Source organism: Engystomops pustulosus, chromosome 2 (assembly GCF_040894005.1).
Source record: "Engystomops pustulosus chromosome 2, aEngPut4.maternal, whole genome shotgun sequence".
NCBI lineage: Eukaryota > Metazoa > Chordata > Amphibia > Anura > Leptodactylidae > Engystomops > Engystomops pustulosus.
In genome coordinates, this window is record NC_092412.1 from 197,112,617 (window position 1) to 197,138,021 (window position 25,405).

Here is a 25,405-nt window from a genome sequence, read left to right on the forward strand (position 1 = left end):
TTCTTGAAATGCTGTTTCTCCTAAAAATGACAAACCACATATTCGTTTACATCCTTTGGCAGGTTAGACATGGGGAAATGGAACTTTTAAAGGGAAATGTTTCTGAAATCATTTTCATGTACTATGAGGCATTTGCAAAGACCTTGAGATATCAGAACAAATACAAAATTAATGTTTCTCAAACTAAGCCATTTAAGGAATAACATCAAAAGGTATGGAGGACATTTATTTGCCACCAGTGTTTCATTGACTTTTTTTTTGAGCCAGCAAAAATGGAAAAAAAAATCTTTCAACAAATCGTCATTTTAAGGGGTTTTCCCATGAAACAAGTTATAAGTGTTGAGACCCCCACAGATCATGAGAACGGGATACCAATACACAGGTACACTGGACCCCTGGTCACATCCCTGGTCAAGCCACTTGTCGCTCACCGAGATGAGCGGGCTGGGCTGCCCTGTACATCTCTATGGAGCTGATGCAGATAGCCCACCCCATTGAACGCCTTGTTCAAGTGATCTGTGGGGGTCCCATCACTGAGACGCCCACTGATCAGCAAGTTAGGCTCTAACTTGTTTCATGGGAACTTGTCATCAGAGGGATATTTTAAAAGGAATCGTTTGCCATAGACACAGTGCAGTAGATTGCACATATGTTTTTAAAAATGCTCTGTGTTATATGATTAGTGAAATAAGCTATATCAAACTTTACCTGGCTCCCTGACAGAATCTTGAGGGGGGGCTATTATACTCCCTCCTCCTGATTACATCAGCTCACTACTGCAAGCTATTCTCATGCTTGTGCAGTGATTCCTGCCCTTCCGGCATGAACAATGAGAATCGAGGTGCGACGAGCTACCTTACTATTAATTGCCCATGCAAAGGTAGAGTATTCATGGCGCTTTTATCTGTTACAAGGTTCAGCACTGGGAATAACCATTTTTATAAATTGATCGGGACTTTTGGGACACGCCAATACCTAACATGTTTAGGATTTTTATTGTTTCTTTATTTTTATATCAGTTCTATGGAAATACCTGTAGCTGGGATGGTAAACAGAGAAAAATTTTAATTTTCACAAATACACAATTGTAGTGTTTGTCACTTGGCAGATTCCAGATTGTATACCTTCCTATCTGCATCCTGCTATATGCCCAAGGAAACCCATGAAGAAATGTATCAATTATTTTTCCAAAAATGTAATTTATATATTTTTCTGAAAAGTTAATTTTTAAGCTGTGCAGATCACATATGGGTACACCACACCCCTCCCTATTCTGTCTCCTAGCATAGAGGGGTCATTATTGAGGGGTAACATTTTCCTGTTACAGTTCTCCACTAAAGAATGTGGTGTTTTTCTGGGTTATTTAAGCATTGTTTTATATGAGGTATAATATTTTATTTTTTTCATTACTGTGACTGTACCAGGGCTTGTTTTCTGTGGCATGAGATTGATTTTTCATCATCACACTGGGATGCCTATAATTTATCGAAGAAGTTGTATTTATTCTTTCTAGGAGTGGATGGTAAAAGATTGTTTCAACATTTACAATTTGTACTTTTTAACATAAGGTCAACTTATTTAATCCTCCTGCTGTCAGCCTATGCATAAGCAGCAAAAGGATTGGGCAATTGAATTCCAACTGGCAAATCTTTATCTCTCTCAACATTTGCCTTCAGAGGAGAGTCAAGAGGAGTGATGAGTCCCCATACATTAGGCGGTTGGCAGAGCCTGATAAAATTGTTGGATTTGGTTACATTGCAACCGCATCTAATGCATATGGCAAGCTAAATGATAAACTCCCAGAATTGCTTATTCGCTAAGGTCCACAGACACACTGCATTTCCATTGTACTACAAAGCTAACAGTTTCACAATGTCTCCAGTGAAGTTATAGAATAGAATTTAGGGATGGAAAAATAATATTTCAACTTTATTATTTTAGTTGTTAATGTATTTTTTCCTAGATAATTTTGGAAATGTATTTATAATGCCATCGGTTTTTCAGATTTTTTTCAGAATTTATTTTATTAGCCTTATTATAAGTAAAGCATTCATTTTGCTTTCAAGTTGTCTGAGCAAATCTGTATGCTTAGATATGAACAGTATGCAATTAAGTGACAGTAGAAATAGAAAGTATTTTCTGTTTGCTACCTAATTATGTTGCAGTCAAAATCATGAATTAATAACTTGTTCCCCCCTACGCAATATGTTTTTTTTACTCCTTATGTTCACTTTAAATGTTTAAAGTTGTGTAAAATTGAAAAACAAGGATTTATAATAATGGGGCACATTAACTAAGGGCCAGGGTTTTCTGTTGGACTTTGCACTTTCTTTTCAGTGTAAACTGCTTGTGCAGGTTTTTAAGAAGTGTCTGCGCCAAATTTGGGTAACACACAACCCTTTTGGTTGCACTAGACACAAATTTCTGCACTAAAAGCGGCGTTCCAATGCTCATACGGACCGTGTGCCAGATTTAACATGCAAAATCTGAAAATGTGTTTCACGCCCTATGTTAAAGGTGCACCAAAAAGTCATGCTCTCTGTCGGAGCAGTGCAGAGGGCACCGGATTCATGAACATGCGCTTGCAAATCCTGAATCTGGCACCCTCTATTCACTATACTGCCAAACTGCACATTGTAAAAACGTGCCCCAATGTGCAGTCAAACTATTTAGCTGGCAAATACAGCAAATGACATTATATTTAGTAGAATTGGGAATATACTTTACAAAATGTAAAATTAAATATCAAAGTGATATTATAGTCAAGAATTAAAAAATATACTATAATATAGGATTAACACTAAGCATGAACAAATCTTGCAATCTAGGTACAGTTAAAGACCTAAAAGAGGGTTTTGGGGATAAAAATATTAATGAACTATCAATAAAAGATATATTGGAGTAAGTCTTTTTGTGTTCATTTTTTATTGTTTTTCTTTTCTCATGAATAGTTGTCATTTAACATTAATAAAAATAAATAAAAGATTGAAGGGTATCAGCACAATCGCAGACCACCTGTTCTAAAAACAATTACCCCGAAAACACCTTCTATCCACACCAGGAGGATAACATGTATCACTATACACATTCCCCATACAGGTTGCAGTATGATGAAAGCCGAACTCAAAGGGATTGGTTAACCATTAACCCCTTCACAACCTAGCCTTGTTTTGTTTTTCATTTCCATTTTTCACTCCCCACCTTCAAAAATGTATACATTTTTCATTTTTACACATAAAGAGCACTTGTTTTCTGCGTAACAAATTGTACTTCATAGTGATGGTATTGAATATTCCATGCCGTGTACTTGGAAGCAGGAAAATAATTCCAAATGCAGTGAAAATGGTAAAAAAAAAAAAATTTGCGCCGTTTACTTGTGGGCTTGGAATTTACTGCTTTCACTGTGCACCCCAAATGAGTATGAGTATTTCAGAAACTGCTGATCTACTGGGATTTTCACACACAACCATCTCTAGGGTTTACTGAGAATGTTCCGAAAAAGAAAAAACATCCAGTGAGCGGCAGTTCTGTGGGCGGAAATGCCTTGCTGATGCCAGAGGTCAGAGGAAAATGGGCAGACTGGTTCGAGCTGATAGAAAGGCAACAGTGACTCAAATCGCCACCCGTTACAACCAAGGTAGGCAGAAGAGCATCTCTGAACGCACAGTACGTCGAAATTTGAGGCAGATGGGCTACAGCAGCAGATGACCACACCGGGTGCCACTCCTTTCAGCTAAGAACAGGAAACTGAGGCTACAATTTGCACAAGCTCATCGAAATTGAACAGTAGAAGATTGGAAAAACGTTACCTGGTCTGATGAGTCTCGATTTCTGCTGCGACATTCGGATGGTAGGGTCAGAATTTGGCGTCAACAACATGAAAGCATGGATCCATCCTGCCTTGTATCAACGGTTCAGGCTGGAGGTGGTGGTGTCATGGTGTGGGGCAGTGGCGTTGCTAGGGTCATAAAAGATGCTATCTATTATATCCAGAGCAGAAGTTGTTCTTCATGTTCTCCATTAAGCCGCCATCATCATTTCTCTTTATGCAGCCATGCGGTGTGCCTATGGAGATGACCAAATCTTATGTTCTACACTTTTCTATCGTCCCTAAATCTTTGTCCCCTAACAGTGTTATCATTCTTCTACCCCTAAAACTCTTCAACCAAATATTGTAATACAGCTGCACACAAAGTCCTAAAAATACTAGTAATGCCCCCAGTGTAACACATTATAAAGCCCACCTTTCTAAGCCGCACATTTTACAATCAAGCCACAATTATGGCCCCACTCTGTATGCCACCACACCCCTATCTTGTGGCCCTTATGCTTACTAAAGCCCCCACATTGTACCGCCCACCTAATAATGATCCCTAAATGTGGCTTGACATGTAACAATGCCACCTACACTCAGTAATAGAACCACACACAGTAAGTGCCCCACATACTCACTCATAACCCCCACATAGCCCCCACATCCAGTAACAGCCCCCTCACTATTACCCCCCCCCACTAATAGCCAAACAGCCACTTATAACCCCACAACTAAAATCCCCCATATTTAGTAATACTCCCCACACTTAGTAGTAGCACTCCACTTGCTAATAACCCCCTACATTCAAAAATAGCCTCCATACACACTAATAGCCCCCACATTCAGTAACATAGCTCTCCACTTTCTAATAGCCCCCCTACACTCACTTATAGGCCCCACATTTAGTGATAGTCCCCTTACACTAACTAAAAAAACCCTCATAGCCCCTTCACACTAATAGATCCCCACATTCAGTAATAGCTCTCCACTTGCTAATTGCTTCTATACACACAGAAAATAGCCCCTAATAGTTCCCCACACTTACTTACAACTCCCACACTCAGTAATAGTCCCCTTACACTCACTAAAAGACCCCACATATCCCCCTCACGCTAATAGCCACAAACACACTCAGTAATATTATTAGTAATATTATAGCCTCCCACTACTCAGGAATAGCCTCCACATAAAGTAATGCCCCAAAACTCCATATGCACACTGTATAACTAAAAAAGAAGAGTTACACTTACCTCTCTTCACTCATGATTTCCTCTTCCTCTCCACCTGCAGGACGGGATGCTGTGACGTCACTACACAGCACCTCCTGCTCCAGGCTGCTAGAGGGAGCTGCTTGAAGCAGGAGACGCAATGTCATCGCCTCCTGCAGCTCTCACTACAGCACAGACTGCTGTATGTGCTCTGTAGTGGAGCAGGATGCTGACGGCACCCTGCTCCACTACAGTAACCATCTCTATAAGCATCGTGCCCCGGCTCTTTTGACCTAACGACGCCCCTGGTGTGGGGACTATTTTCTTGGCACTCTTTGGGCCCCTTGGTACCAATTGAGCATCGTTGCAACGCCACAGCCTACCTGAGTATTGTTGCTGACCATGTCCATCCCTTTATGACCACAATGTACCCAACATCTGATGGCTACTTTCAGCAGGATAATGCGCCATGTCATAAAGCTGGAATCATCTCAGACTGGTTTCTTGAACATGACAATGAGTTCACTGTACTCATATGGCCTCCACAGTCACCAGATCTCAATCCAATAGAGCATCTTTGGGATGTGGTGGAACGGGAGATTCGCATCATGGATGTGCAGCCGACAAATCTGCGGCAACTGTGTGATGCCATCATGTCAATGTGGACCAAAATCTCTGAGGAATGCTTCCAGCACCTTGTTGAAACTTTGCCACGAAGAATTGAGGCAGTTCTGAAGGCAAAAGGGGGTCCAACCCGTTACTAGCATGGTGTACCTAATAAAGTGGCCGGTGAGTGTATATCAGTTTTAGGGAAAGGGGGTGATTTAAATGTTTTGGTTTTTTTATTATAATTCTTTTTTTTTTTTTTTTACTATTTTTCAGACTACCTAGGGTAATTTAATTCTAGGTTGTATGACTGATCCTACCATATACTGCCATACTACAGTATGGCAGTATTTGGGGATTTTCCTCCTCATTCATTACAATGTGCTAAAAGCCATTAAGAAGTCTATGGCTGAGCAACAAATGTCACCACCTATTCGTGGGTAACATCTTTCCTTCAGAATTTTTCATTGCCCTGTAAACTCTAGTCCCCTATTGGCACTGTTGCCTTAGCTGTGCAGGTGAGTGACAAAAATACAATTTGCTGACTGAGTCCACTCTAGAAGGGCTGTTTATCATGAAAATCATTCTATAAAAGCCTTAGCTTCCTCTTAGCCTCATCTTCTGAACCTATTGAATGATTTGTGATGTTATCATTGCCTTCCGTTGCAGAATGTTCACCTCTTACAAGTTGCACAATTCTCAGTAATAAAGTGCAGAAATCAGCAACTGACCATTATCACATCTCTCTGATATAATACACAGTACTTGCCTGCTGGCTCAGGTGGTGTACAAAAGTACAAAATAATATATAGTCATAGAAACAGTAAGAAGATAAAAGTAGAGTTGATGAACTTTTATGGTTGATTTTAATTTTGACTTCCACTTTTTCTTATTGGCCCTTTTTCCACTACTGATTTCAAGTGGATCTCAAGAAGAACTGAGTGTATGAGAATAAAAACCTGTAACCCCTGGATGGCCAGCATGCCTACACTATGGTATACCTTTATACATGGGGGCTGCTGATCTGAACACTCATTTCATTCTTTAAATGCCTCTAATTGTTAATTCTTAAAAAAAGAAGTCTCTGAAGTTAGAGTAGGAAGCATGACCATAGCAATCTATATTATCTGCATCCTCCATGAGTTTCCTCCTTCCTCTCATTGCCAGAACATTTCTTCCCATTTACACATTAGAAATTAATAGCATCCGAGAGTTAGTGGGTTTTTTTTCGAAAAGATCACAACAGAGGATAATCCATGGTCGCACCAACCTAAAACATTCGGAGGTGTTACAAACGGGGTGCGGGATGAATGTGATACAAATATCCCTTTTTTATACCTTAGTTGTCATTGTTATGATGACAAAAGAGAATATGGAAGCAACAAATTCTTCAGCATCAAAACTGAAAAGTTCCTATGCTTTTGGGAAAAACTTTCTTGGACTTAACAAGTGTAATGCCTGCGTTGGAACCTCAGCCTGCAAGAAGTTCTTTAAAGAAGAAATCAGGTCAGAATTCTGTTATCTATATATGTAATATTTTCTCAGATATGTAGATAGATAGATAGACAGTTACATCCCTAATGTGGCTCTTAAATTGTACTATGATGTATCAGCTCCATATGCATTATTTATGTCGCATGTATACTACTTTTCAAACTACCTTCACAATGTGCATGACACCACTACCAACACATCACTTTTTTGCATGATGCTGTATTTTGTTAGGTATATACTTTATACTATACTTTCAGCTTCTTATCAATGCACTCATTTTGAAGAAGATCCCCATGTTTACCCTTAGGATATAATACCATATGATGATACTATGCATGGAGTTCACAGGGGTTGCGGGCACATTATACTATGGGGCTCATTTACTAAGGGTTCGTCAGACGCATTTTCGTCGGGTTTCCCGGCAATTACCATTTTGCGCCGAATTGCCCCAGAATTTTGGCGCACGCGATCGGATTTTGGCGCGTCGGCTTGCATGCAACAGAAATCCGGGGGGGGGGGGGCGGACCATCGGACAACCCGACAGATTCGGACAACGCGCAACATCACAAGACACGCACTTACAAGTCCCGGGAAGGTGAACTCCGGCGAACCTCAGCCGGGAAGCGACGGATGCAGGAACTCGGGCATGCGAGCTTAGTGAATTGCGGCAGACCCAAATCCTCGTCGGACAACGCACCGCGGGATCGCAACAGGACCAGGTAAGTAAATCTGCCCCTATGTGTATAAGCCTCTAAAGAAGAATCATATAGTAGGGGGGCAGTATATTTTTAAGCAGTGTGGTTACTGTAATTACAATTAGGCTCATGTGCCAGAGTAGCTTTGTTGCACTTTGAACACCTTTGAAGTTTAATTTTTAGCATCACAAATCCATCATTTTACTTATCCTTACTTGCACACTAAGATTTATGACTCTATCTGTCAGGAGTGTCCCAACTTTACACGTAGGAGATCGTAAGTATACAGTATAGACACATAACATAGGCTATAGAGAAATATACAGCTGCAACTGTTAAAGTATTTCTCATTTTACTTTATTTTCACTATGTTTCCTGGTGTTTATACAATATAACACAGTTACATATATACGCCGCAGTCTGCACCTCAATCGGTATGGCATTGTCTGAATACATTTTTTCTCTGTTCACTGGTGAGTGCCACCTTTATCTCTATGTCAAGCTTACATAGACATAGAGCTGAGACATCTAAGCCATCATTATATAGGCATCCACTTTACGCAAGACTAAGATCTGGTATTCAAGCAGCCTTATTAGAAGAGATATATCGTTTATATAAAATACATATATATATTTTTGGGGGGAATGGGGAAAACATATTTGGGCAATGAGCCTAACCGCTGCAAGAATGTGTGAGCTGATCAATGGTTCTGCTGGGCATGAGGAAAAGTTGTATAGAGGTCCTGAATATGGCAGAAAACTCTAATGCCTCGTGGGGGCAGTATGGGGTTCTATAACATGTAGGGCCCAATAATGCATTACATTATGAGGCTGAGCATTGCACTGTGTTTTTGACACATTAGTGGTGTTCATTACTTTGTCTTATGCAGGGATGGGCACTATTATTATTTGGGAGCGAAAACTAACTTAATGGGTCAAAGGGGGTGAGGGGTCAACGTTGTGGTTTAACATTCCTGGTATACTATATAAATGATATGTTATAGATATCCTTGAAAGCTTTTTTGATGTCTGTATTTTGTTGTCCTCATTCCTCATACACAATAAATGTTTCCTCATTTTTAAACATTACAAAAACTTGAATTTGTTTTATTAATATACTATGTGATACAGAAAAACATAGCATCAAGTATTTGTGAAGTGTAAAAAATGATGCATACATTTAGGCAAATTAAAAAACTAAAAGGTTTGAAAATTAAGGAGCACACCAAACAGCTCAGGGATAAAGGTGTTGTGAATTGAATTGAAAGTGCCGAATATCACACAAAGCACTGTTATATCTACCATCCATACTTGGAAGTAGTATGGCACAACTACTTTCTTAACAAGACATCCTCCTAAAAAGCCAGACATGGAGAACACAAATTGGAGAAGCTGCCAAGAAGTCTAAAGTCACTCTGAAGGAGCTTCAGAGATCCATAGCTCAAGTGGGAGAATCTTTCCACAGGAAACTATTAGTTGTTTACTCCACAAACTGGGCCTTTATGGAAAACTGGCAAGACAAAATTCCTGCAGCAATTAGGATTAAGGCTTAGTTCTGGGGCAAAGGGAAGCCATTTTTGTACCTGCCTGTCATCTTGACAGGTGAAGACTCCTGTCTTAGGGGACTATGTTAATTTTTAATCATGCAGATAACAGACCCCTATGGAAGTTGAGTTCTTAAATTTGAGATTATAAAGAATGTAAGACACAGAGAAGAAGGAGAAGGACCTTGCTTATCTGGCAGAAAAGATGTTTGTCTACTGGAGGTCCCAATCGACCAGGTACTCTCTATGCTTGATTTGCCTAAATGGGACTACTGTGTCCTTATGATGTCCTCTGATGAAAACGTTGACTGATTGTTTGGAAGCGTGTAGTTTCTTGTAGTCAGATATACAGTTTCTAGTATTATGTCAGAAGTACAAACCATATGGTTCCAAAAAGTTACTGTACTAAGTTGTGATGTCAGAAGTCTGGGCTTTCTGAATCCAAGAAAGTGCAAATAATGTGGTGAAGCAGGCCATCTTTATAAATAAAACGTCTTGTGCACCTGCATGTCCATCACATGACCATGGACAGATTTCTATCCACTGGAATTAAACTATGAAGCTTTCTATAGAAGGACAGCAAGCAGAGATCTAGACCACTGTGAGTAATTGATACAGAAAGTATATTGGAAAATTGTATAGCTTCTCACTACCCAAACAATAACTACCTTTTATACTCGAGTATAAGCCGACCCAAGTATAAACCGGGGCCCCTAATTTTACCACAAAAGCCCTTGCCCCCAGTATATACCCAGCCCCCTGCCCTAGTATATAGCCAGCCCCCTACTCCAGTATATAGCCAGCCCCCTGCCCCAGTATATAGCCAGCAGTGGGGGAAGCTGGAAAGGTGAGTTTTGATATATTTTTTTACACAAGTATAAGCCGAGTTTGGGTTTTCAGCACATTTTTTTGTGCTGAAAAACTAGGCTCATACTCGAGTTTATATGGTATTTGTTGTGAAAGTGAATAACCCCCTGCAATGAATCGGAGAATCATTGCCAATGGTTCAATGGAAAGATGTGTATCATAATGTTATTTTTTATTCTTTGAACATTAAGTATAGACTTATTATAATTTTATTCACAGATTATATTATACTCCTTCACTGTTGGAGAAAATGGCCTTAGTATGAAATTAACTCTTTAGAGACAATTTGCCAACTTTGAGAAATTTATAAATAAATGATTTGTAATTTATCCTTATTAGCAAAAATATTCATTTCCCTAAATTGGATGAATTCAAATCCACCTTGTTTTATACATTGTTTGGAATTAGTAGATGAGATCAAGATGTTTGAGAGGACATATTATTATGAAGGATTGGAAGGATATTTTGCTGGACTAGGTTTATCTTGGGGTTTTTTCTAAATCCCCAGGACAGTTGGAGTGGGCTAAAGGTTTTAGAATAAGGGACATTGGCCCACATTTATTAAAGCCCCTGCACCAGTTATCTGTCTGACTTTGCATGTTCTTTTCAGTACAAACTGCTGGCACATGTACTTATAAAGTGTCCACGACACATACTTGTCCCGGCTGCACTATACCTGACGCAAAACAAAATTCTGTACTAAAAGGGGTGTTTTGGTGTACGATCGGACATTTATTATGTAGTGTCTGACAGTATTGTGTTGCACACTCTATGCGAAAGATGCACCAAAATGCACTCTGCCGGAGCAGCGCAGGGGGCTCCAGATTCATAAAGAATGTGCGCCACAAATCATGAATGTGGCGCACCCTGCACACTACACAAATTGCACCTAGTGCAGTTTGCGCTGTTTTTGATAAATGTGGGCCATTATTTTTTTAACATTGTTATGTAAGGATTGGCAGAGGGTATATACAGGGGGTCCCCTAGTTAAGAACACCCAACTTACAGACAACCCCTAGTTACAAACGGACCTCTGGATGTTGGTAATTTATAGTACATTATCCTTAGTCTACAATAAACAGTTATAACAGTTATCAAATGTGTCTGCAATTAAGCTTAATTGTAAATCCTGGTTCTGAAGACGACCCAACATTTTTAAAATCCAATTGTCAAAGAGACAAAAAAAATTTGGCTGGAGCTACAATTACAAAATATACAGTTCCGACTTACATGGATTATGGATTTATAGTATGATATACTATTTTATTATCCTCCAGTGTAACAATGTTTTAATCTTTTTGCAATTTTTCCTATGCAATTTTATATTTGTACATGAAAATTAAAATATTTAACAAAAAAATAATGTAAAAAGTCAGCACAGCTCTGGAAGAACATTCTTTGGACAGATGAAACCAAGATCAACCTCTACCAAAATGATGGAAAGAAGAAAGTATGGCCAAGGCGTCGTACAGCTCATGAGAAAAAAAGGGTTTAAACATGATGACTTCAAATCTCAGTTCTAGCCTTTAATGCTTTGTCATTGTATACATTTCCATACAAATACTTTCCAATTGCGTGGCTAACAAAAAGAGACTTGACTAACCATATGACATCCTTAATGACAAAATCACAAACTAGTGAAGAGTGTGAATTCTCAGTGCAATATTTTGGGTTTCTCTACAACTACAGTGGGCGGTCGGGGTGTAAATGCCCCGGTCTACCACATTTACTATAGTCTCCGCCGGAAACTCCACTTGAAATCTCTGTCAGGTCACTACTGGACTCAACAGGACCAACCTGGTGGAGATCATGTTCACATCTACTAATAGGGCAAAGGTCTTAGTAGTTGCGGGACACTGCGGGAATATTAAGATTGGCGTTTAAAACACATAAATTATGACATTATTGTATTACAAGGCTTTTGTATAATCCATAACTGTATGTAGAATAGTTACAAGAGATTCAATAGACCAGGCATATGGAGAGTATAACTAACATCTATTACACACCGAAAATAATAAAAATAATATGGAATGTAGCAAACCATATGTAAAGGTGATGATTTGCAGAATTTTCAGTGACCTATTAATAATGTGCTGTTCCATACCATGGTGATACCTGCTGGGGGGCTTTCTTCCCAGCATCACAAAAAGACATAAAACTACACTATTACGCCAGATTCTGTACAAAACTAATAATCACTGCAATTTGCTAAGTGATTTACATTGCAGTTAAGTTTAAATCTACAACATGTTTCTATCATATAATCTAAACTAATCTAATTTTAAGATACTGTAATCTTTTCTCCTAATCTCTGTTTTCTAAGTGTCTCCAAGTAATCTCCACTGTGATTTCAGAAAAGTGGCGCTGAGGCATACGCTGCTATTCATTATAATTGCTAATATGTGGTTTTGCACTTTACAATTTACATTTTATTCAGTTCTTTAAGTAGTAAAGTTTAAGACTAAAAATAATCCTATAACAATCTTTAAAAGTATATTTCTCAAGGACATTATTGTAGAAAAACATTTTCTTATGCAAGAATAGAATAGTAAATGCTGGCTATCTACTGACAAATGTGGACTTTGCTGATGATAGATAGATAGATAGATAGATAGATAGATAGATAGATAGATAGATAGATAGATAGATAGATAGATAGATGGGGCAAGAAACAACTCATCATTCAATCATCTGACCAAGGCCACCTCCTCAATTTTTGTATGTGCCCACTTATACGACAGCAAAGCTCCTGGCATATATGTTGAGTGTATACAAAGATATTGACTGGCAGAGGAACATAACAACATACCCCACTGTAGGTGTGTACAGTAGGGTACATTGTGAATCTGCCTGAAGTATCCTTACAAAGGAGGACAAAAACATGGTTTGAATGTAGCCTATATAATGACTTGTGTGGTGTGCTTGTCAACAGGCTAAGAATTGGGAACCATTATCTGCTGGGGACAGTTTATGGAGGAAAACCTACCTGAAGTGGGCCCTTTAAATGCTAATATTGTCAGTCTTTCAACGTGAAGGCTTTAACTTTTTTGTCATGATTAAATATGTACAAAAAAATTCAGCAATGGCCAATATTTTCTATTTAAATTTAACTGGTTCCTAACTGCCTTTATGACTGGTGGTCAGGTTCCCTAAAGTCCGCGCCATAGAAATGCCACATATACGTTACAAGCTTTAGGCGGCTGCCCGAGCAAACATACAGCCAATTGTTGGTCCCCCACGGGATCTTGCCACTACTGTCTTCTCCTTCTCTCATACGTAGCTCTCAAACAGAGCGAAATGGCAGCGGCTAGCCTGTTGCGTCTATGGACCTTGGTTTAATAAAGAATGTGAACTCCTCGATCCCTGATATTCTAACATTTGAGGGACATAAAGTAGAAATAAAAAATAAACAAATTAAAAAATACATGAAAAAGAAAACCCAAAAATCGTGTTGCCCCTGAAATCACTAACATCACCCTATATGACACCCAGTTACTCTAAAAAAGACACATGACACATCAAAATTTGTGGCATAATATAGCCAAAATGTAAAAAAAAAAATTACAATTTTTTTCAACTTTTAAGCCTAAATTTTTGTTTAAAGAAAATATTTAGATCTAAAAAAAAATTAAATAAGAATCTTCAATTTCTCCAGAAAAAATATGCAACAAAAAATCAACTTGCCAGAAAATTAGTTTGGGTCATTAAAACAATATGTGCCAAAACAGAAAATTGTGTTTGGTCCAGAAGGAGTTAATTAATGTAAGCAATATAATTATATAATTATATACAGATTATATAAGTAATATATCTTAACAGAGAAAAAGCATCTCTCACTCTCCCTGATAAAGCTTTTCTGAATAGCTTTTCTAAATGTAAGCTCATAAGTCAGGTTACATTCTGTCCTTGCAGGGTTTTATTAGGGCTTGTGCAGCAGTTTCCTGGCATACATGTAGGGCCACATCGGTCATGAGGCGGGATAAAGATCCTGCTTCAGGCGGCAGACACAAAGTCCCTGATGGGGGTGGCAAATTGCCTGAAGTACAGACTTGCCAAAAGCTTGCAAGAAAAATCATTTGCATGATGATTTGCAAATGATGTGCAAAGAAGTGCAGCACTGACATGTAAGTTTGTGTATCCTCACTGAAAACGCTGTTGGGTTACCACACGTTTTAGGAGCAGAGGAGATGGGATGTAAGTATTAATTTAATTTTTTTTATGCTGCTCACATTTTTCAACATAGAGGAAGGGGAAGCGAGTACAGTAAAAACTCTGGGGGACTGTATACGGATAAAACTAAGGGGGGGCAAAATATATATCATTACTCTGCTCTCTATAAAATACTATGGGGGGGGGCTGTGTATATAAATGAAGACTATGAAGGGGTGTATAATAATAGCGTTGTTTATCATTAAACCAAGGGGGCTATATAATAAATCCATGGGGCCTGAAGATAATTAAACTATGGGTTAGTTGTATAATAAGATTAGGGGGCTTAAGGGTGGCCTGTATTTAATAAACAATGGGGGGCTATATATACTTAAACTATAATGGCTGTGTATTAGGTACTGTATATAATTTTATTTAGTTTTGGATTGTTAATATTTATTATTGTTAAAGGCTAAAACACATGTCTGTGACATTGTTACCCTGGTGACATTACACTATTAGTGACTGTGGAATTTTTAGTGGCGCAGTGTGGCGATGTGCTGCATGGAGCTGAAAATATCTGACAGTGAGTTCAACGGTGACAAGGCACTGCTGACACGTTTTGGCCATTGGATATATGAGGAGGCCGGAGCTTTCTGATCAATCCAACATATGCAGGAAGGGTAGGGGGACAACTTGTACCATCATATGATACATTCCCCTATATGTCCTATGGTGTAGCTGCAGCTAAGGAGTAAGAAAGTTGGAAGCAGGATCTCCTTATAATCATAATTTAAAAATGTAAAGGGATTTGCCACTATGTAAACTTACTGCACCCTGTGCAGAGGATAGGGGATTAGTGTCTGATCACAGGTGGTACTCCCAGTAATCATGAGAACTGGGGCTTAAAAATGAAATGGAAATCTATTGGCAGATGCCCGGTAGAAGTAAAAGCTGTGCAATTCATTCCTATAGCATAATTAGGGGAACACTTACAGGCTAGTACTGTTTGTGTGATCACTGGGACTCCTTCAAGGTAGATAAATCACTTCAACAGGCAACATTGCTCCAGCCTCCTGATAAATCCTGACATTTTTGAGGGGCTCTTCTATGCCAGGTCAGGCCTGGCATACAATTGAACCATAACCTGTGCCTGAACAGCTGCAGGCTATAGACAGTACAAAGGTGTGGGGCAGCAACGCCCTGCGCCGTCCCACTCCATGGCACATCACTGCCCCTCCCCACCCAAGCGGCGAATTGGGTTGAGAAGTCGCAATTCGAGGCCCTGTGCCGTGGTTTTGTCATAAGTTGTGATAAATTATTTGTGATTGTAAGAGCCTTTCAATTGCATTTAAAAACCCAATCAAAACACTATGGGGCACATTTACTTACCCGGTCCTGCGTGTTCCCCGATCCGGAGTGTACGAGAGTGCACTGTGGCGCGATTCACTTACATCGTGCGCTCGATATCCTCCATATGTCACTCCCTGCTCAGGTCTGCCGAAGTTCACCTTCTTCTTCCCGGTGCATGTTAGTGCTTGGCTTGCTACACAATTTTGAAGTTAAATCCTGCGGTTTGTCCGAATCCGTCGGATCGTCCGACGGAACGCCCCCTGATCTGTGTCGCATGAAAGCCGGCCAAAATCCGATCGCGTACGACACAATCCCCTTCTAAATTCCTGTTGAAGTGGCGCAATCCTGGAAAAGTCAGAAAACCCAATGGAAATGTGACCGCGGGACCCTTAGTAAGCCCCTATGTGTGAACACGGCCAAAGAAAATAACTGTTGGCCTAAATTGTATGAATTAATATTCCAACAACTCTTTCAAGTATTAATAAAAATGAAGAGAATACTTTGATACACGCTCTAAGACATAACAACTCTCTGTCGCATCAGGTTTCAGAACTGGCTCGCTCCACATCTAAAGCTTCCACTTCCTGATGTTCAGACTTATTCTGGGAACTACAGTGATGATGGAGAAAGCTGGAGACCTGTGGAGATTTCCAGGTTGGCTAGTAAAAGGCAACATGACCTGACTGACCAATGGATCTGCAGCAACTTCACTAAGAGGAAGACATGCAGCATTGAAGGAATACTAAGGAAGACAGCGAGGTTTCAGAAGTGGATGGCAGCTAAACGCTTAACCCCAGATTTGGTCCAAGTAGGTGTTCGTTTTTGGAAGGATGCAGTATGACTTTATAATAGAGAAGTGAAAATGTAGCAATTAGCAGCTGTCACTAAGTGGTTGCCTAGTTGTGATGTCCCTGGGCTATAAGAGATCAATCAAGCTAGGAGGGTTCATCCCAAAGCGACATGTAAAGATCTTTTATTGATAAATCTTGCAGCAGATAGGAGGACATTATTGTGGACTGGTCATTATCCTGAAAGACAGGTTGTTGGCGGTTTGTGAGCTTATATCTTCGTGATAGTTACCCTTTAAAAAACTTTGTACAAAAATTCCAAAAAAACGTTTTCATTCTTTATATACATTTTGTATCTTTATGATCTTGATGTACCCAAAAATAATAGGGATGTGTCATTTGGACCACAAAGGGAAAGACCTTATAACAAAGTCCATAAGAAAATGGAGCAAATGCGCTTTTTTGACAATTTTACTGCATTTGCATTATTTGGTGCCACTAGAAAGTACAATATGTTACGCAGAAAACAAGCCCTCATACATGTCTGCAACCAGGAAAAAAAATTATGGCTTTTGTGAGCAGGGGAACCAATAATGGAAACACATAAATGGAAAAGGGCTGCTCTGAAAGAGGATTAGGGGGTCGATTGGTCCTCCATAGCTATGGGGTAGCAGTCAGAGAGTTAGTCTTCTCTTGTACTTAGTGGAAATTACTGGGGCTAAGGACAGGTTCACAACTGGCATGTTTGGAATTTTGGCCCTGGAGCAATGAATAAGCGCCTGAAATGGAATTATAGTAAATTGCTATTGTACAAATTTATTCAGTGACTTAAAGGAAATCTACCACATGGAGGCAGTGATTTTAAAACAAACATACTTAGATTCTGGTATGTACCTCCTAAAACAGGATCGGTTCTTCTTTTTGCTTCTGATATCTTAGTTTTTTTAAATAATGTGTTTAAAATTATGCAAATCAGCCTCAGGGGCTCCTGGCTATGTCATAGAAGCCCCTTCTGCACATCTCTAATTTGCTAATTTATTACACCTTTATTCTTTGTCTGGATAAGCAGGGAGCAGAAATACTAAATTGAGGTGTGAGTAATTACCAAATGGGGCTTCTGTGACATAGCCAGGAGCCCTGTAGACTCATTTGCATAATTTTAAAAGATGGTTTTCTCAAACTAAGCTATAAGAAGCAAAATGAAGTACAGATCCTGTTTAAGGAGGCTTGTGCCAGCATTTTAGTGTGCTTGGTTTAGAAGCACTGTATTCATGCGGTAGATTCCCTTTAATTTTATATTGTTATATGTTATTACTTTTATATTTTCAATTTTAACCCTAATTGTTATTTTTGACAAAACACAATTTATTATTTTTAGAAAATAATACCTAACAACATAGCTAGCCAAATGCACAAGCAACAACATAAACTTGGCACTTATGCCATAACACTCGTTATGGGGGTCTGTGAAAGTTGCGCTGCTAGAAACGTGTTTTCGTAGCGACTGAGTAAGCCATCTGTTAGGTATGCATATTAGATAGTTTTGACTGTTCTTGCTATTTTGGTGAAATTCCTGAATTCACTTTTGTAAATATTTTGATTGCTGGTATTTACATCAAATTTGTCTGGGAACCGTATAGTAATTACAGAAGTAGCTAATGAGGACATGTGCAAAATGCAATTAACATAACTTTGAGAAAAAGGAGCTTCAGCTATATAACATTTCAAGTAACATTTCCTGAAAAGGCAAGCTGTTTGCTTTCTCAGCAATTAGTGTACGATGCATTTGATGTGATCTGAATATGATTGAAGTATTTATTTCTACAAGGGTGACACATTTGTTTAATAATATTAAACATGCAGTCTTAGTATCACTTAACATGGTGGGAACTGACAGCATAAAGCGCTGAGCAATCAGTGTTACGACTAGAGTCAAACTTGAGATATTGGATTCTGTAACTATGTCCTTCATAGATAAAGTGGTTCTCTAATTCTAGTTCTAGCTCTCTGAGAGTTTATACTCAACTAAGTAACTTAACAACCGCAGTATCTGTGCCAACTAAGGAATGCCTAGTTCAGCTGTCCCCTTGCCCCCCAACTAAGGAATGCAGACTTCAACAGCCCCTTGCCCCCCAGCTAATTAATGCAGACTTCAGCAGCCCCCTTGCCGCCTAAATATGGATTGCAGACTTCAACAGCCCCTTGCCCCCAACTAAGGAATGCAGAGTTAAATAACCCCCTTGCCCCCCAACTATGGATTGCAGACTTCAACAGCCCCTGGCCCCCCAACTAAGGAATGCAGAGTTAAATAACCCCCTTGCCCCCCAACTATGGATTGCAGACTTCAACAGCCCCTTGCCCCCCAACTAAGGAATGCAGACTTCAGCAGTCCTCTTGCCCCCATGCAGAGCTCAGCAGGTACCTTGCCTCCCAACTTACCCTCAGTGCGTTTCGTGCTTCTGCCTTTGTGCCAAAGAGCTTCTTGCTGCACAGGCGTAGGTGACACATTACGTGCCACCTACATCACAGAGAGTGCTCAGGCAAATGTGTCTTTCCGTGGGATACGATCGTAATCTGCCAATCCCCCTCCAGTCCCGGGCCCACAGTCACACCTCCTACAATGGTCACGCCTTTCATAGTGAATTCAATATTTATATTGGTTCCTTCTTCTTTCCCAATATAAGCACATTATGTGCCACCTACATCACAGAGAGCGCTTAGGCAAACGTGTCTTTCCGTGGGATACTGTTGTAATCTGCCAATCCCCCTCCAGTCCCGGGCCCACAGTCACACCTCCTGCGATGCTTACCCTTTCATGGTGAATTAAATATTTATATTGGTTCCTTATTCTTTCCCAATATGAGCACAGGGCCAGGTGGTGAACGAAGGGGGAGTGAGCGCTCCTCAACGATCACCTCTCCATTAAAAGAGAAGTGACTTGGTCAAAGAGTGGTGAGACACCTTGTGCTCACGCACCGCAATCGGGTGCGTAGACCTCAAGGGAGGCTGTGATCTGGTCGCAAATTGTGGGGCCAAATCACATCCCCTGTTGCGGTCATATAATTGTGGCCTAACGTTTTTTGGGTCTGGTCACAAATTTCCTGCAATCTTTCCAAAATATATCTCCAATACTGATGCAGCTTTAGATATTTCCAAACCACATGTATGAAATCATCATTTACCAATTTATACTCCATATATTGTGCATCATTTTTTTTCGGTACATATACCTTGCTTAGAAGAATCATGCATCCATCATGCTTTTCCCTGCCTATTCCACAATGGGGGGACGTCAGGTCCTTTGACATCACTGTGTGTAATATTCCTGCACCGTGATATCACTGTGTGTATTATGCATGTACTGTGACATCTGCAACACCCTCGCCGATGCAATGGCGAGGGAGTGTTTGCGAATACGTCCCACCTGCATGTACCCACATCACACTACATGGTCCTGATAGGACATGGGGGATATTGCAGTGGTGAATCCTGCCTGGCAAGGCAGAGGTTAAGTGTTTTGTATGATGCAAGATGCTATTGTCCAATGATCTGTGTTACATCCTGTCCTTTGTAAGCTGAGATGTGATTGGAGGAGCAGCCACCACCTGACCAAAGGGAGGTAATAAAACCCCCTGGCCAGGAATGTTCTGGAGGAATCCTAGAGAAGTCTCAGATCTAAGAGATCTTCTTTCAGAGAGATTCAAGTGTAGGAGAATCCTAGAGATCAGTGAGTGAGTGAGTAATCTCTGTCTAGCCCATACCAGAGCAGGAAGAGCCTAGCCCCTGCCACTGAAGAGTGGAGTCTAAGACTAGAGTTAGTGTAGTGAGGAAAAGGGGTATCATCTTACCTTTAAAGGTGATACCTGAAGCCCCACAGGACAAGCTGAAGCTTCCTACCAGGACACAGCTGCCTTCCCAGCCTGCCCTCTACCTCCAGGCTGGTGAACTATCTCCTGAGGCTCCCTCCAACTCACATCTCAGCACTCCATCTACCTGTTAAAGGCACGTTGCTGCGGTTCCTGCCGGTTCAAACAAAGAACTGTAAGTTGTTTTCTTCAACTTCTGTCTCCGTCTGGTCCCTGCTAATACGGCTGCCTTCCTCACCGGCACCCTGTCCATCACCCAGAGACTCACACTCGGGACATTAAGGGGTTGCCCCAGGGAGATCCGCTATAGCAGCCTCTCCCTCATCATTTCTTGCCAACACTACCCTGCTGGAGACCTGCCAGGCTGTGGGACAGCCCTCCGGTTCCCCCGTACCAAGCACCGTGACAATAGCGTGCTTAGGCCGCAACCGCCAGCCACTCCGGTACCGCGGGCCCCGGCTGTCTCCAGGCCTCACCTCAAGGGCTAGGCCCCGGTGGGGGATGTTGCAAGTGGCGTCACGAACAGGATTGATACTTCTGTGCCTTATTCCGGCATTAAAGACTATCCTTTATTGAAAAGACTGTGCTGCCTAACCCTGCTGCCATCCGGGTTTAGGCCCAAGTAATTGTGTGTTTCTGGATTGAACTGTGTTATGCTGCCACGTACTGTCGAGCGCCGCTCCAGCACTCAAGAGGTTAATCCCTGCAAAGAACTGTGTCAGCTCTGCTACATCCGGCGCTGCCGCGCCTGAAGCATTTACCTCACAAAACTGTGGCGCAGCAAGTAATTCCAGCCCGCCAAAATTTTCACAGGTGGGAAAACCCAGAGACATCGCTAAGCTCCGCCCCCTGCGCGTATGGCGCGGATCCTACCTCGGCGCGCTCCTGGCGGGAAAGACTCAAGCTCCGCCCTCTGGCGCGAAACTCTCCCGCGCTGCAACGCCAGTGAGAGCCCACGAGGTACCTCAGAGTCAGCGCAGCTGCCATCCAGCATCAAAGAGGTTAATCGGCCATCTTGGATTTCTCCACGTGCTGTCTCCTGTCCTGCTGACATGCCGCACAGCCTCCGAGATGAAGAACCAAGTGTCGCATGGCCTGCCCACGAGCCTCGGGCACCTTCATCTGCTGCACCGCTTACTGCTGTCTCCTGTACGCAGTCTCCAATGGCGGATTCTCCACAGCGGCTGCCTCCTCCGATTCCGGACCTCCAGAGGACCACCGCGGATGTGAGTACCGTGACCCCCAGGGCCTATATCACAGTGACTGTTACTATATCTCCCTTAGCCCCGGCTGGGGTACAGTCCGGCCTCCCTGCAGAGGGCCAATATCTCCCCATAGGAGGCCCGGCTACAAAAGGGACTCTCTTAAAGGGGCCTGACCCCTTATCTAATGCTGCTGATCGTCCTGCGGAGTATCCAGGACCACCTGCTGAGAGGCCCAGGCTGTCCGGTGAGAACGCCCTGCCAGCTACAGAGGTTATCACCGCCAGCGCAACAGCGCCCCCAAGAGCTACAGGTCAGTCCAGGAACAACAATCCTTCAGCTGTCAGCAATGAAGAAGTTACAGCTCCTGCGGTCATCATCATGCGCTACACAGCGCCCCCAGCTACAGAAGGTCAGCCAGAGAAGTGCCTGTCTCCTTCCTTTGCTGAGATGCCTGCCGCCGTAGGTGACCTCCCTGCTGTTCCAGCTCCAGCTTCTGGGTGTTCCATGTCAGCAGTTCAAGTTTCTACCACCAGATGTCTTCAGGTGACGGATTTCAACACTGCTTTCTTCACCCAGGCTGATGATGTCCCTGCTGCAGTTCCTGCTCCCATGCCTGCAGCCATTGCTCTTGAGCAACAAGAAGATTAACCCCTGAAGGGCTGAAAGCCTTCTTCAGGTACTGTGTACATATTGTATATTTATTTCCAGTATCCCTACAGAGCCAGAGACTTTCCTGAGACTCTCACCCTTATTTATCTCAGTCAAGAGACATACCTTGAACTGATTATTGTCCTGTGCTATGATAGCACCCCTTCCTCTGCCACAGCAGAGAATTTCTTCAAAGGACTCTGTCCCTCTACACTAGAGGAGACCCTTTGCTTCTCATTGCACTTTTCCCCACATCAAGGGCTGTACCCAGAAGATGGACTTTGTTATTAAAGACCTTCTGTGAGACTTTTGCCAATTCCAAGGAAAAGTTGCCATGCTATTTATTATCATTTTGCACTTATTGCCTTCCTTTTTAGGTACGGACATTCTGCTTGCACTCTTTATGCCTTTTCTTTGCAGGAAAAGAGACATTTACTATCTTGCTACCCTGAGTAGCCTATCTACCTCTGTAACGTTTGTAACGTTCAAGATGTGTACCCATTGGGCTTCTAAGCCAATGTGAATTTATCACCTGTTTGCACACTGTCATATATGCCAGTAGTCTGCATTAACCCTTTCATAGGCTTTTCAGGTTGTAGTGTGGCTGTGTCGGACCGTCTATTTGTGTAAAACACTGAACGCTACCTGATCCCTCAAACTGAGGTTTGCACATGGGGGTAGTCCGTAAACTGCGGGTCCTTAGCACCTGGATGCCACCCATACATGGGTAAGGATGCCAGTCAGGAGGTACTCGTGTCGCATATGCTAACGCAATGCAGATATACACACTATGTAATTGCCGCCAGGGAAGAAGCGTTGATACAACAAATATACAGGCCTTGGTGCAAGGAGTGGATTACAGGACATGACACCACACCTTTCCTACTGTACAGTTCGGTTTAATGGCGTCAGCGACCAACTGTCATACAGCTACATGTTTTTGCCTTAGTCCGACACCAACCCAGGTGCCTGTCTCCAGGACCATGGGCGGTTTGTCCCTACACCTCACATAGCCTGCACTTCCCAGAAGTGCCTTTAGCCCCCTCTGTGCCCCAAACCATCTGTAGTCGAGCCGAGGGCGGCTCTTTCAATTGCCCCCGGGGTATGCAACACCCTCGCCGATGCAATGGCGAGGGAGTGTTTGCGAATACGTCCCACCTGCATGTACCCACATCACACTACATGGTCCTGATAGGACATGGGGGATATTGCAGTGGTGAATCCTGCCTGGCAAGGCAGAGGTTAAGTGTTTTGTATGATGCAAGATGCTATTGTCCAATGATCTGTGTTACATCCTGTCCTTTGTAAGCTGAGATGTGATTGGAGGAGCAGCCACCACCTGACCAAAGGGAGGTAATAAAACCCCCTGGCCAGGAATGTTCTGGAGGAATCCTAGAGAAGTCTCAGATCTAAGAGATCTTCTTTCAGAGAGATTCAAGTGTAGGAGAATCCTAGAGATCAGTGAGTGAGTGAGTAATCTCTGTCTAGCCCATACCAGAGCAGGAAGAGCCTAGCCCCTGCCTCTGAAGAGTGGAGTCTAAGACTAGAGTTAGTGTAGTGAGGAAAAGGGGTATCATCTTACCTTTAAAGGTGATACCTGAAGCCCCACAGGACAAGCTGAAGCTTCCTACCAGGACACAGCTGCCTTCCCAGCCTGCCCTCTACCTCCAGGCTGGTGAACTATCTCCTGAGGCTCCCTCCAACTCACATCTCAGCACTCCATCTACCTGTTAAAGGCACGTTGCTGCGGTTCCTGCCGGTTCAAATAAAGAACTGTAAATTGTTTTCTTCAACTTCTGTCTCCGTCTGGTCCCTGCTAATACGGCTGCCTTCCTCACCGGCACCCTGTCCATCACCCAGAGACTCACACTCGGGACATTAAGGGGTTGCCCCAGAGAGATCCGCTATAGCAGCCTCTCCCTCATCATTTCTTGCCAACACCACCCTGCTGGAGACCTGCCAGGCTGTGGGACAGCCCTCCGGTTCCCCCGTACCAAGCACCGTGACAATAGCGTGCTTAGGCCGCAACCGCCAGCCACTCCGGTACCGCAGGCCCGGCTGTCTCCAGGCCTCACCTCAAGGGCTAGGCCCCGGTGGGGGATGTTGCACATCACTGTGTCTATTATACTTGTACTGGGTGGGACATACATTTCTTTATTGTATCTGTGTTCCAATATGACTATGAATATTTTTTGTACTATAAAATCCCTGCATGTATTATGTGATATCACTGTGTGCATTTTCCCTTTACCCTGGTATTCCTGTACTGTGTATTATGCCTGAATTGTGACATCATTGTGACTCTATACATCAAGGGGCTCTGCCTCTTGATGTATTGCTGGGCGACTGCGCTACTGTTATTTCTACAGTAGATCTTACCTGGTGTAGAAATATTTTGCAGCAAACAAACCGTTACTGTTGAAAGTCCACACTCTGCAGCTTGTGCGCTAGCTCTAAAAAATACCCCCCATTGTCTTTATTAAAGCTGTGTTCTGACATCACTGTGTGCATTCTCTCTGTACTTTGGTATTACCTTACTGCAGTTTATTGCTGACTGCAGTGTTTTATCTTTACACTGTAACATCACCACACTGATTATTTCTATGCAGTGACATCACTGTCTATCATTATCTAAGCCTTTTAGTGCACCATGTTTAGTTAGTGAACCTGTCAAAATTCAGATTCGGTGAGTTCTGCCGAACTTCGAGTAGAAGTCCAGTTCTGGTACCCAAACTTGAGCACTATCAGCTTGCCACATCCAGTCCCCAATTAAGGCGGCTTGCTTCACTTAATGGGATAACGCCTTAAAGAGATGGGCTCATAAAAACAACTTGAGCAAGAGAGAGGAAAGGACCCCACTACATAAGTGACACTAAAGAGCTGCCACAAGGGCCACACTATGGAACAGTTTTTGTTCTGATGGGACAACCCTTTTAACCTATATTTCAGCAGGAAGACAACCTAGAATGTCTATTATTGTATACTTTATAACATGTGTGTGATTACAAGATGTGACCTCCGGGGTTCCTTTATATCTTCACTAACAGGTTTGCTCTAGTTTCTATGTGGAGGTTGTTATCTACAGAGATCAGCTTGCATCCTGTGGAAGTGGTTGCACTTAAACCACAGCACTTAGAGCTACACCTCAGAGTTTCACTTATCGGT

General features: G+C 42.0%; 1 protein-coding gene across 1 annotated transcript in view; it reads left to right on the forward strand.

Annotated features, from left to right (window-relative positions):
* Nucleotides 1-6,835: 6,835 nt before the first annotated feature.
* The window catches only part of DIPK2B (divergent protein kinase domain 2B), a 42,605-nt gene continuing 24,035 nt past the window's right edge, over nucleotides 6,836-25,405 (forward strand). Inside the window, exons 1-2 of the mRNA XM_072137753.1 lie at nucleotides 6,836-7,134; nucleotides 16,277-16,541. Coding sequence (XP_071993854.1) covers nucleotides 6,935-7,134; nucleotides 16,277-16,541 — 465 coding nt within the window. The 5' untranslated portion in view covers nucleotides 6,836-6,934. The remainder of the gene's footprint in view (nucleotides 7,135-16,276; nucleotides 16,542-25,405) is intronic.